Genomic DNA, 14947 nt, shown 5'->3' with positions numbered 1-14947 from the left:
TGACATTTATTTCCAATGTGATGCCTCTCCCAAACCATGAACAACCAACAACAACATAGCTTTAACTGTGGTGTTATACAACACCACAGTTAAAGCTATGTTGGTGCCTTTTATCGGTACTCATAAATTTAGTCTAATCGACACGCTAAAATATAATAACAACACGCGCTCCATTCCCTCAAAATCGAACCAAGGAAAATTCCAAGGTCTTCAAAATTCAGTACACGAGTTCACTAGCCATACGGAAAGAGCAGTCTTCCGGATAAAATGTCACGGTGACTTCGGACGCGTCGGTACCCGAATCTTGGTAATACTACAATCTTTATTTCGGATCAAAATACCTTAAGATAGGTTAGGTCACTAACATCTACGTGACAAAAAAACGTGTTGCACTCCGGTAGAAGTGAAAACTTGAATATTAACGTTGCGCATTTTTGACGTCTCACGAATTTTCGACCTGGTCCGGACGCGAGTTTAATATTTTTTTGCCATCATAAATAGTGCACAACGCCGTTAAAGAAGTTTCAGTTTAATAAAAATATAAAGATAATTTATTTGCAAAACACGTGTAAAATTTAATACATACGGAATCAACTTGCATACATGAACTTGGCCTTGAGATTGAGGCCAATATGAACTATGCAGTGCTTCAATATGGGACTGTCCATGTTAGCACTCAACGTTATGGCTGTCACCGCTGCGAAAGCGCTGCATCAGAAGGACGAGGATGGCATAGAAGCATACATGGGCTTACTCCCAATATTTGCCCTGTTTGTTTCCTCCGTCGGTTTACATCAGAATCTGATTTGAGCAGACAATATTGGGCAAATTCGGCGTTGATCCAAAAAGTCGGGCACAAATCCAAGCACAAGATGGGTTTGCGCCGGACTGTTTGGGAAAAAACTGAGCCTAAGTCCATCTCTGCATACAAGTCTCTATGTGGTCAGTAGCAAATATCCCTGACGCGCTACAGGTCGAGGTAAGAGGAGGTAGATAGAACATCCTGAACCTATACTGGACGCGTAGGGCATTGGACTTTTGTATCAGGGATTCCTGGTAAAATAATGTTGCTGATCTATGCTCTGTATAGTTATGTTATCATTTTGTATTTTTCTTTTTGTAGCAACAGATTTTGATGATATTGAGTACAAAGGTAAGTGAGATGAGAAACATAGGCCATATAATAAGGGGGACGTGCCCCATCCTTCTATTATCTTTACGTCAAAAAAATCCATTCCAAAACGAAATCGATCGAAATCGAGGTTCAAGGGACACCTCCTGGGCTAATATCTACTCGTATTATTGCTCGTAAAATGTAAAAAGACATCGAACATAAATCAAAACCATTTTTTTGTTCGGCTTATGATAATAAATGACGTGACTTAGGTATTTTTTATTTTTCTTTCTTCATAGTCGTATTTCTTCATGGCTGAAGGTCGTGGTAATTACATGGAATGAAACACACACAACAATTTTTTTGGCACTATTAATAGTGGTTTACCATTGCCATCTCCATTTCACACACAATTCCAATGTGCAAGTTTCCTCATGATTTTTTCCTTCACCGGAAGTAGGTGATCTATGAAAACTACTATATATGAGTCAGATTGGTATACCTCATTAGGCACTAGTAGGATTCGAACCTAGGAACTTTCCTTCCACAAGCGGGCGTCTTAACCACCACCGCCACTTCAATTTTTTATTTGTTTATATTAGTAGAAATACTAAAAATAACTGTTGCGGAAAAATGACGATGAAGACTTGAGCGGCAGCTATAAGAATTAACTCGATTCAAATACAAATTAACGGGTTAGCGGGTAGCGGGAGTAGCGGGTCTAATTAAATGTTCGTGCAATTGCTATCAGGTACATGTACTATTTCGCTCATTATACAACTATTTAATGGCAAAGATATTTGACGTATTTGATGACCCTGCCATCAAAAAGTTATTAAGTTATGAACAAGTTTGACACTGTTCAATTTCTAATGTGCATTCGAGCCTGCAAATTGTGTTCACCGTTTTTAGTGCAAGTGTATAAGTGTGATGTGCTCTTATTACGTATTGATAAGGTGAGATATTCACTCTAGTTTTCACTCCCATCTTCGCGTGTTCCCGGTCGCATTCGGGCCTGTGACGCCCGTGATCAGTCCGAGAAACAAATCTTTAAAATTTGAAGTTTCGGCTGTGATTTTACAACAGGTCAAACACCCTCATTGAAAATGCTCTTTTTCATCTAAGCATATTACTCAGTCGCTGAGCGCTATAGTTACCTATTAATTGTTAAGGGGCTTGATAGCTGATTTGGCAGCTGATAGCCTTGGCCCAAGGCCATGTGACCCTTGGTCGTCTCTTACGACATCAGCGGGAGGATATGAGTGGTTCTATTCTAGGACGGAAGACCCACAGAAACACACGGCATGTTTATTCTATCTAAATTGCTAAAAATAATTGCTGTGCCGCGACTTTGCTCTAATGGAAATTTTGAGACTCAAGATCTCGACAGATACTTAGCTCACGCTCATCTGTTGGACACTCTCTCTATTTAATACTTTTTTTCTCATAATTCATCATCTGAATTTGTTGTATGTATGTTTTTACCCTAAAGGTTAGATGGGAGACAATGCTTTTTGCAATAACTTCGCCATTTGTTTATAAGTTTATACTTGGAACAATAAAGTTTAATAAATAAATAATTTACGAACATAATAAAAATCATTCTAAGTGAGTCTAACTTCTGAATAGTGACACTAATATAAGTCTTAAAATTTTAGTCTAGAAAAAATACAAAAGTGGTCCAATAAACAAATAGGACTACTATTTTTTTAATAAGTCGTTGATCTAATAACAACAACTAAATAAACCGGATAACGAAATCGATAGAATGACGTCAATGAAAATACTTCCATACGTAAAACCCATCACAGGACAAGATTTCTAAATTTAGTATCATTTATACGATGAGGACTTTGACCGGGAGCAAAAAATGTTGAGTAGGCATTTAGGTTTTTCTCCAAAATGCGTACGCAATATTTTAGTAGGTAAGTATACTTTTAACAGACAGCATTCACCAAAACACAGCTTAGCCCAATTTTATGTCATTGAAAGCAACAAGTATCTTACTTCTGGGCAAAGGCTGGGCATTTTTTTTTCACGATTTCTATCTTGTGTGGGAGTTTGCGAGCTAATATGCAAGTCGTAAAATGGCAGTACAAAATACAGACGGTCTCCGTCTGTATGTAATATAAATGAAATCAAAAAGGCGGTACATACGAGTATAGTGACAAGGTAACGTTATAGTTGTTTGCACAAATAGTTTAATAACTGGATAAAAAAAAATAAAACAAAAGATTCTCGAATATAACATTACTTCCCGGACGCGTATTAACAAAAACTAGAAGTTTTCACCCGTATCAGAATGTATATAATTTCAGCCATGTAACCTAGAAAGATAGGTAATTTATTTTGTTTTGATACTTTATATAAGGATGATATTTATTTAAGATTTGATAGACAAGTCTAATTTGTTTTAAATTTGTGTGAAAGTTTATTTAGGAGGTGGAACTTATCCCGCGTTGATAATATCATATATAAAGTTGAAAATCAAAATGGTTACCTTACCAACTGGACGAATCGGGAAAGTTCCTGAATTTTATTATAACTGACTGTTGAGTAACAATTCACTCAAGACTTAGTCTGTTACAGGATATAGCAGCAGTGCAGCTGTACCGAACCCTGATCTTTTAGATAAAAAATGGACAACTTTCAACTGTGACGTATTTTGTAAATACGCGTCCCAAACTGTCCTTGTAAAATTTTTATAAGGATGAATGGGTGTAAATGTAATTATTGAGAACTCTGGTATTTACCTGAAGATTATTAAAGGTTGCTCTATATACGTTTCCTGACCAGAGTTTTATTCAGTTGTTGTCAGTCAAGGGTTTCAGTGCTTTTACACCAAAACTGTATAAGTATTAAAAAATAAATTAATTTCAACTTGTTGATTCTCAAGTGACAATGTCAGTGAGTGGAATGACCTGGCGCGGAATAGCAATGTACGAAATAATCTTAAGGAAATATCGTCGCGTCACTAAAAACCGGCCGTTTCGTGATAACCGGACTATTATATATTATATGTAATTTTTATGAATATAATTCATAAATTAAATGGAGCCGACCTTTACAAAGTGATACTTGACAATGATACAAAAAAATAATATAATTAAAAAAACACGATAATTACACTTAGAGAGCAAGCATTAATTCGGAAAATATCCGGGATTATATCCTTACGGCCGGAAGTTCATGATAACTTTATTTTTCAGTACATTATGCCTCCTGTCACCAGCGCTGGCTGCACGGGGTTCTATTCTGGAGGCCATAGCAGGAATCCTTCGAGACACCAACCAAATCCTATCGGGCGAGCCACCTGATGCAACGGTCATACTACCGGAATACGACTTCATCATCATAGGCGCTGGCACAGCGGGATGTGTGCTCAGTAATAGGCTCACTGAAGTGAAGGATTTTAAGGTCAGTATCAAATTATGTAATCAATACATTGTATATTTGTCCTCACAGTCTATACGTAATAAATGCTGGACTAAGTCTATGTTGCGATGACCTTACGCCATTTTTTTGGCATTAGATCGTTTTTACCAATTAATTGCAAAGCTCATGCTGATTTACGTATACAGGGTATTACAAAAGTACAGTCTATCAGAAATAAATGCAGGTCACAGACGTAGACTAAATCTAAGTTACCTATATACATGAGAAGTGGTAAGATACGGCAGCTTGGGTGGATTCTTTGTGCGTAATTTCAAGTTAAAATTGACACTTCTAAAAAGTAGTGAAAAAATAGTCGCGACTGACGGACTCGTCTGTCGCGACTATTTTTTTTTATTATGCATAAAAGATCTACCCAAAGTACCGTGTCTCGCCACTTCGTATGTATATAGGTATTTATTTATTATCATTTTTTTCACTACCTTATTAATGAAAACCTCTTTGTTTTCCTCTCGTGACTTCAAATATTTCCTATACCATAATTCTTTTTATCGAGTGTGGTATAGATCAGATATTATTTAAGTCTTTCACAGACTTTACATGACTGTTAAGTTCTATCAGGGTGTCTACCATGGTGCATGGAATCGTGAAAGCGTGTTGTAGTATATGAAAATTTCTATTGTACACGAGTCAGAATTCGCATGTAATTTTTTTTAAAGTATTTAAAGTATTGATTTTCTAAAACAATTCATCAGGTATTGCTGATAGAGGCTGGTGGCAGTGAGCAACCGTACATGGACATCCCGGTGCTGGCTACGATGCTGCAGTTTACCGATGCCAATTGGAACTACCACACAGAACCGCAAGTAAGTACTCCTTAGCTCCTTAGTAAGTACTACAAGGATTGCCAACGTTGTAGCTAATGAAACTAAAGACAAAATAGGTAGTCAATAAAAAAGAAAAAAAACTAAATATTGTTAAAAATCACTTTTATTAAAACATTGCTTGCTGTGCGAGCTGTATGACGCCATATTTGTCTAACTTTCCGTGAATTCCGGCGTTTAATAAATGGGCTAGCTTTCTAATGAAATGGCTGATTTAACCATATGGCTGCGACATAATATATAATCATAACAAAAATATTCAATTAATCGTATTTGGCTACAAAATACTATGTAGACTTACAGCTATATATCACGAACTCTATTAAGATGATTAACATTCTTATTAATCTAAACACCTTATTATACTCGTACATTGTAATTTTAGGTAGGTATATTTTTAATTTTATTTTTTTTATCATGAACTAGGGTTTGAATAACTGCATTCCTAAGAAAATCTGAATGGAATTGATATTCCCCACTCCTCACATACTACTCTTAAAATGAAACTATGAATCCCAATGAAAATATGAATCTATCATGACTAGTATAAAAGCAGTGCCGATCACACCACAAGAGGTGCTGCGGAAACATGTTAATGTTGTCGACGACTGTAGCGCCGCGCATTAGGGACTTTTTTCTTGGTGCAGAATATACTTATAGAATATAACTATAGGTACGCCAGTGACCCAGCTGTTAAGACATGAAAATAGATGATGATGATTTAAATTATACATAGATTTATTTAGTATTTATTACTGACATTATAAATTATATTTGTGCGTCAACGATGCTTACAATTTACTGCCTAGTAAGATAAAACAAGCAATTATAATATATTTATCGATTTCCATTAAAATAACTAGATGTTTAGTAATCTGGTTTTCTTTAACCGCAAATAATCATTAACAGATCTTTTAATATATGACCAGGCACGATAGATTCGCTGGCAATCATAGCCAAATATAGTAAAAAAAGAGTTATTAACTCATTGAGATATAAATGTGGGTTTACAATTGGTAAGTTTTTGTTGGTAACAGGCGGAGCTGATCAGATCTCTTAAAAATAAAGTTAACTCTTTACTAGATACATCTATATATACTATATACTTTTATACTAAAATAATAAAGAGAAAAGATTTGTATTTATGTTTATAATTTTTTTTTAATGTAATGGCCCGATTTTGAGGAAAGAAAGAAATATATATAAAACAGAAAGACGAAACGTTCAGAAGTAATATATCGTCCTTTGGCGGACACTATATACCTAAACTGTCCTCAGGAATCACATTATTGGTGGAAAACGTACCAAAATCTGTCGTTTTTGTGTACGCTTACAGACAGACGCGACAGGGACCTCTTTTTATAATATGTAATGTTAAAATCAGTGATCAAGCTCCTAATTTTCTTAAGATTTTTTTCTTGATTTTGGAAGTAGGTGTTAATAGAAACAATCCACAACATGTAATCGTAAATACTGCTAATGGAAGATTATAAAATTCCACCAAAAATATCAAGATTATGGTGATATGGTGGAATAACCAAAAACCTTGGACACAAGACATTTCATTCAAGATTTTATACATCATTTAATTGCGGTTATTTAGAATCTATTAAGTTGCAATGCTGAACCGTGGTTATGATATAACGACGTCATGTGTCACGACGACATAGTGAGCGAAGAAAGAAGTATGCATATGCGTTCGTTCACACTAATGCAACTACACCTAAAGGCAATAGAATACTGATGATTATATTATCATCGTTATGAATAAGCTATACAGGCCACTTATACATATCTTTATATATATTTTAATGGTATCCCTATTACGTATTTTCCAACCAGTTAAAGTAGAAATAGCGTTTTTTATTTTATTTTATTTTACTAGCCAGTAGATGCTGTGTCCCACTGCTTAGCCGCTTAATAAAAAGGCCTGCTAAATTTTCTAAATTCTATTCAAGTTTTTCATCGAAGCCGTCCCTCCTTATTATATATTTATAAAACATTCTGGATGTAGGCGCCAAAATGACTAGGATGAAATGGGACTGGGCGAAACACGTCTGCGCTGCGCTGGCTGCCACCAGGTACTCAAAATGTGACTAAATTTGTCCACCGTTTCGGCCGCAGACGTGTCAAATTTCATCCTAGTCATTTTGGCGCCTACATCCAGAATGTTTTTCACGGAATACAACTTAGTGTTCCAAATACTTTATATTATAATAACATTGGGTATATGCGTGTGGTTCCCGCCACTCCATAACCTCCTGTCAGTGGTGATGTCGTACGAGGCGACTATGATAGGCAGCGAAAGCATTTCCAAAAAGGGTTGGTCATAAGATCAGCGCCGAATCTTCAAAACGTAAATCTTAGACGTCAGGTGTCACATCAAAACACGCGAGGATGATGGTGAAAATAATAATAGTATAATTATCAGAATACATACTGAATGAAGATGGCATATATAACCGCAGTGAAGTGTTAAACATTCTATAATACATACCTACGTGGTTGAAGGCACGTCGTTATGTACGTTTTGTAATCGATTGTAATGCCAATATCAAAATGTAGATTATGTGATTCATTGAATATTGATGCATATGGAAATACGTCTTGTGGTGTGTGGTTTCTCAAGAATAGTAGAACCATTCCGTATTCTCCCGTCTATAAATAATTATTTCGGACAGGATTCATAGTAAATGATCCTTGAGAACGGATATAACTAATCTTCAGAATTTAAAGCTGCGTTTTAAGCGGATCCTGGGACTCTTTGCGTCGCAGCCGAGTTGCTTCTTCTTATGTTCTTATTTCACATGGCCGAGGTTCATAAGCATTATATGGAATGTAACACACGACTTTCTGGGTTATATTAATGGAGTGGTTTGGCATTGCATTCCCTTAGTTGATTAATCATCAACAGTGCTACAGTGCAGGATTCCTCACGATGTTTTCCTTCACTGGAAACAAATGTTATTCTACTAATACTTATATATGAGTCAGACTGGTATACAAAATCATGTGGCACTAGTAGGATTCAAACTTGGGACGTTTCGTTTCACTGGCGAGCGACTTGACCACTTAACCGCCATCGTTTCCGACACTACTGTAGAAGGAAACACTTCTATTTGGTATAAATTTTAGATTTTACAATATTGATTTTATTTTATTTTATTATGACTATTTATCGTTATAATAACTTACTGGTTCAACACTGCCAACCCTATTCAAGGACGATCATATAATAAGATTTCTGGGTCAGATATAATATTTAACTATGTAACAAATAAAACGTGTAATCAGACAATCAATTCTAACATCTAGTCATTTTGCGGCACGCAGAGGTAATCTCGATACTAAACGGCACAAAAATAATTAGAACTGAATTTTAAAAAGGCCATATTGTAGCACGTAATTAAAAATAGTCTGAAAACAACTTTTTAATAAAAATGTAACTTTTTTTCTTTTTCTATTGTCGTACCTACTAGAGACGTGCTATTAACCGTTGAGGAATTCTCTTGTTTCAATGATAGTAGATTTATTTTGATTTTATTGAATCATGGATCAAGGCATAAAACAACTCTCAATTAAGCCACGTTAAGGCTCATGTACACTAGACGAGCTAATACTCGTTCTATTCCAAATCTTGCTATCACAGCCATAGTATGAGCATAAGCTCGTTAAGTGTAAATGAACCTTTGCAAACAAAAACTAGATCAAAATTAGTTGGTCCGTTTAGGAGCAATGCCACAGATTATACATGTATCATGACATCAATCGAATCATGGTCCAATGAATTGATATTCAACAGCGCGAGTCGCAATGGAGTGCTAGGGGTCATTGATCAATGTCACAAAATAACGATGTACAAATGAAACGATAATAAGGTATTCGTAAAACTGAATACACAGAAAAGACATGAATAAAATATGACACCAGTGTCAGCAATTAACACACTCGAAAATAAAAGAAGAACAGGAACAGAGTTTAGTAGGTATGAGCAAAGTCATTTGATTTGCGTAGTGCTAAAATATAAAATAGTTTTAAAATTCATCCATATTTTTCTTCATCGATGATCTGGTGACGAAGAGGAAGTCTTCTAGCCTATATTTCCAGTTTCCTCCTCATTTTTCAATTTTATTATTTTTAAACATTAATTTTATATTGGGACCTATATGCCTTGTGGCCGTTTATATTATTTTTGGGTCTAAATGACATTCGAATGTACAACAAGATATCCAATAAGATATTTAGTATTTAATCAAGGCCTGAGGGCCTTCCTGCGTCGTAAGACAGGAAGGATATCACATTCGACAGTGTTACTTAACGAGACGTGACCTAAGCCGGTGTTCTCGGTTACATTCAGTGCTGTGTGAACCTTAAAGTTTTGAAGATTCAGATGATTTTTACGAAGGGCCGCCTGCCTGACGTCAATTTTACTTGGAAATTCAGATGCTAAGGCTATATGTCCTTTACTCGTCTCGTACGACATCCGCGGGAGGATATAAACTTAACTAGAGCGGGTCTATTAGTCACAATCCGATCTCCTTGCGATTATTTTATGGAGTTTATTTTATATAAGTGTTATGGGTACCTACAGAACAGTTTATTGTAAGATTAGTGTGTGTGTTTGTTGATTGACGTAAACTTATTAAAATCAATTCTTAGTATGATCTGAAACCTTAGTGGTTTCGCTATGATAAGTTAATGCCTACTGAATGTTTCCTCTATAAGATAATAAATGAAAAAAAATTAACATTGGATTAGCAGTTTGCGGTTAAAGTTTAAGATTTTGTATGTGTAAGTTGAGGTAAAAACCCTGATTAATTTCTCAAAACATTTTCCGTCTATATTCAGGACCGCGCGCCCGCGCATGACTGTCCCGGGTAATATAAAAAGCATTCACTGCGTCAATGGTGGCCTTTTGCCAATGAAAACTGGCATCAATAGGCCTGTTTACCAGACCCAATATCGCAATAGTTTCACGTAATTATATGATATCACTAGTAACTTGCGGTCACCATTAGTGATTGTGACGCAAGTTGACTATCTTAATTTTCATTATTTATTCAAACAACCGGACGCAATTAGGCGCACTAAGGAAAAAATCAACAAGTGCAAGTCATAGTCGCGTATTGAGTATAGCCTTCTGACTTATATTTTCTGTAGTTCAAATGCTTTGTGTAGCCCTTAACTCTCCTTCAGCATATTTTTTTTCCTATTACTGCTAATATCAAAGTTGAAAAATTAAAAACTATATATTATTTAAGCGATGAGGTTTCTTCATGATAAATATACAGGACAGATTTTTCTCCCGACTACATTTTCTTCTCAGTATTTTTCTACCACTCGGGCCCTTTAAAACCCGTAAGTAGAAAAATAGTAGAAAAACTTCGGGTAGGCATCCTTCACTTCAGTTGCCATCTTTGTCGATCTTGAATAATCTCGATCCACTTCACACGTGTTGATCTCTTATTATCAGACCAGCGCTTCAGTCTTCTCTGTGAGTGTGTTTCGCCCAATAGCCACGACTACAAGCATTAGTGTATATAAGCATTACTGTACTTTCTCTCTGAAAACTCCCGAAGGACCAACTCCTGTGACTATTCCGTTGATGGGCAAATGGATGGGCATTTAGCTACAATCATACGTGCCGTTCCGCTCGCTTTAACTATATTAATTCATGTCATTATTTAACAGAAAGGTGGCTGTCGTGGCATGAGGGGTGGACGCTGCGCTTGGCCACGAGGTCGTGTGGTCGGAGGGTCATCTGTCCTACACTCCATGATGCACACGCGTGGCAACAGGAAGGACTACGACAGATGGGCGGCTAACGGTAACCCAGGTACGGCTTTTTTAACTTACCACCAGGTGGATTTCAAGTATTGCGCTCCACCTCACATACTCCAGACAATAGGAGGGATTACGACAGGTGACAGTAAAGGAAAATCAGGAAGTCTCCACCATCGCTTCCAGCCCGGATGTTTGCAAAAGCAAGAAATTTGTGTATCTTAATTGATAAATGATATAGATCTAAAATAAAAAATGCTTTAGTCAATATACGTTGTGCCTACAATATGGAGTTTCCGCCATAAAGGCAAATTCCACTGCAGTGCACAATAACACGAACCATCAAGTTGTAATATCTAATTAATTAACGTAGCAGTCGCAAGTGTGTTCGCAAAGAGAGCCTGTGAATTATGAAAAAATATTAATACTTATTTTACCTCTATATAGATAAAGTGCAGTAGGGAAGTGTCAAAATTATGACGCTTTATATGACACAACTAACTTGATGTTTCCTGTATACTCTACAGGAATTATCTACAGTGTAGATAGGAATAAGATTAACTTTATTAATATTTCAACATCTGGAAGAGATTCGTAAAAGTAAAATTTTAAAATTAAATATATAATAAGTATCAATTGTAAATCCTTGTAAAGGAAAAGGGAATCCCTATTAAAGAAAAAAGAAACGTTTTCAAGGGCATCCTTTCTATACGAACAAACGTGTTTACTTTGCTATAATGCGATCGTATTGAATGAATGCATCTCAATGCAATCTGTATGCACAAAACCGGTCAGTAATACATAAATAACAATACAGGAATTTTGTTTTTGTACTTCCTCATATTTGTTGACTAATAAAATCGCAGTATCACATCTTACATCCTTACGAGATAGATTGAGCTAACTGTTGCGAAACCCAAAAGCCATGTCGCGGTAATGGGCTTATTGTTATCAAGGTTAATAGGTTACTAGATATATGTATATGAAAATAATCTCCCGTTTATAGCTGTTTTTATTGATTCACCTTAAACTCATTCGAATGTTAATTAACAAATACAATATTGTGATGCAGCATAATATACCCAAACTAAGAAGTGAAATTAACCCAAGCGGTGAAATTAATAGGTAATTAGGATAGTTAGGATTTATGGAAAAACATTACAGTCGACTAAGTCAAGTAAAAATGCGTTATTTGTTACAGGTTGGGACTTCGACTCAGTTTTGAAATATTTCAAGAAATCTGAAAACGTACAAATTCCCAAATTGGCCAAGAACAAAAAATATCGATCAACAAAAGGCGAAATGATGCTTCAGCACCCCAATTGGCGCACACCCCTCTCAGATGCATTTCTACAAGCAGGAGTGGAGACAGGCGGGAAAATCATAGACTACAACGCTGAAAAACAAATCGGATACTCTATCATCCAGTTTACAATGAACAACGGCTCAAGAATGAGCGCAAACAAAGCTTTCTTACATCCAATCAATGGCCGTCAAAATTTCCATGTAGTAAAAAACGCAATGGTGACGCGCATCCTAATAGATCCGTGGTCAAAAAGAGCGTATGGCGTCGAGTTTAACAAAGATGGAACTAAATATTCCATAACTGTTCGACGAGAGGTCATTCTTTCCGCTGGAGCTATCAACTCACCACAATTATTAATGATTAGTGGAATTGGCCCGCGAGATCATTTGACAGAAAATAATATAACAACTATAGTAGATTTACCTGTTGGTTACAACCTCCAAGATCATTGGGCGTTGGGAGGACTCACTTTTGTTATAAACACAACGGATTCTATAAGGTCGGAAAGAGTAGCGACTTTCGATAATATTATTGAGTACTTCAGTCACCATACTGGGCCGCTGTCAGCTCCAAGCGGCACTGAAGCTATAGCATTTTTTGACACAAAGAATCCCGACGACGATGATGGGTATCCAGATTTGGAATTACTCTTTGTTGGCGGCTCCTTAGTCTCCCAACCGACTTATAAAGAGGCATTTTCAATTGATAATCGCGTTTATGATAAAGTTTACGGCCCAATCCAAAACTCGGACACTTGGATGGTATTCCCCATGCTTTTATTGCCACAATCTCGAGGTCGCATAATGTTGAGAGACAAAAATCCATATCAGAAACCGATAATTCATGCAAATTATTTTTCTGATGGCGGGCACGACCAGAAAGTTATACTCCATGGAATAAGGAAAGCCATAGAGCTGTCCAAGACTAAAGCTTTTCAAAAATACAACAGTAGGTTGCACGATATACCATTACCAAATTGCGCCCGTTACAAATTTAATTCTGATGACTACTGGTATTGCGCTATGAGAACAATCACAAACACTATTTATCATCACTGCTGTACAAATAAGATGGGTCCTAGAGACGATCCAGAGGCCGTAGTAGATTCTCGACTAAGGGTGTATGGTATTCGAGGATTAAGAGTCGTTGATGCTAGTATAATGCCGCATGTACCTGCAGCCCATACGAATGCTCCAACAATGATGGTTGCAGAAAAGGCAGCGGACATGATCAAACAAGACTGGGGAGTACCAATAAATTATAGATGATTGTAGTTAAGATAAATTTATGTTACCCAGTATTTTATATAAATTTTGTTGCTAGTATTAAACATTTTTATTACAGTTTCAAACATTTATTTATCCTAAGCCCATTCAACACAGTCATTTTAGACAATTACCAGGACATTTGCCCCGGAAATTAAAATTAGAAAGTTACAAAGTTATTTATTTTCTTATGAATTTTTTTTCGTCATCAATGAGAGATATAATATCCTTTTCGACTTGTACGAAAACTAAGAAGTTTTCAAGAAATTAATGCATTGACATGATGCGAGGTACAATACTATTATTTTTCAATTGTATTTATTATCTCCAAATTAAATAGACCTTATTTATTTCGGCTTTGATTTAAAGAGGCTTTGGATTAAATTCGTACATATCAAACAACTTTTATTCCTCCCATGTCTACAAATTAGGAAACAAGAATAAAATAATAAGCCATCTGTTCCAATAAATATTTAAATGAGCTATTTTACCATACAATCTTTGGGTTACCAAGGAAAATTGAATGATATCCTAATTATGTAAATCCGATCAGTAAAGAACTGAATGGTCATAATTTAAGATAGAATTAGTTATATTTAATTTTTTTTAATGACAGCATCATTAACAATTCTAATTAATTTAAAAAATCACCCGACCTTGAACAATTTCCATTGAATTATGTTGAATATTTCCAAGAAAAGAACATTCTGGAATCTGGGTTATCACTAACAAAAATCTCGATCAAAATCGGTTAATCCCTTAGAGAGCTACGATGTGTCGGGGTAAATAAGGGCATATTTTTGTTGCCATTTCATATAAAAGAATGAAAATTTGTAAAACACGCTCGTATTCGGCTTTCCTTTGGAATTTGACCTATATATCCAGTATGACATAATTGACATGGTCACCCAAATCTATGACCATTCAAAAATCAAAAACATCCCAATGCCAATTACTCACACATGACGAAAGTTAAGGCCGAAAATCAGGCGATTATTGTGAAAACCCACGGAAATCTAATACTGAGTGTATGTAACTGCTAAAGCTAAGGACATTATGTGAATTATGCAAAAACAGGCTACACAAAATATATCCAGACAGAATACAAATTACGCGAAATCTTATAGCTTTATAAGAACCAAGAGGAGCATTGTACTAAGAACAGTAATGATATTCTAACTAATATTTTAAATGCGAAAGTTTG

General features: G+C 35.8%; 2 protein-coding genes across 4 annotated transcripts in view; one reads left to right on the top strand and one right to left on the bottom strand.

Annotated features, from left to right (window-relative positions):
• The window catches only part of Flo2 (Flotillin 2), a 198038-nt gene that overhangs the window by 151530 nt on the left and 31561 nt on the right, over positions 1-14947 (bottom strand). The gene's annotated exons all lie outside the window — the stretch shown is intronic.
• LOC128679423 (glucose dehydrogenase [FAD, quinone]-like) lies at positions 1994-14125 on the top strand. Of its 3 annotated transcripts, none has more exons than XM_053761668.1 (5): positions 1994-2070; positions 4324-4531; positions 5263-5373; positions 11083-11227; positions 12374-14125. In XM_053761668.1, the coding sequence occupies exons 1-5, from the start codon at positions 2045-2047 to the stop codon at positions 13744-13746; spliced, it is 1863 nt and encodes a 620-aa protein (XP_053617643.1). In that variant the 5' UTR covers positions 1994-2044; the 3' UTR covers positions 13747-14125. The 3 variants fall into 3 exon arrangements, with proteins under 3 accessions (XP_053617643.1, XP_053617642.1, XP_053617641.1); XM_053761667.1 differs by lacking the exon at positions 1994-2070 and adding an exon at positions 3899-4053; XM_053761666.1 differs by lacking the exon at positions 1994-2070 and adding an exon at positions 4038-4134.

The sequence above is a fragment of the Plodia interpunctella genome, chromosome 21 (assembly GCF_027563975.2).
Source record: "Plodia interpunctella isolate USDA-ARS_2022_Savannah chromosome 21, ilPloInte3.2, whole genome shotgun sequence".
Classification (NCBI taxonomy): Eukaryota; Metazoa; Arthropoda; class Insecta; order Lepidoptera; family Pyralidae; genus Plodia; species Plodia interpunctella.
This window is presented reverse-complemented; position numbering and strand designations above follow the sequence as displayed.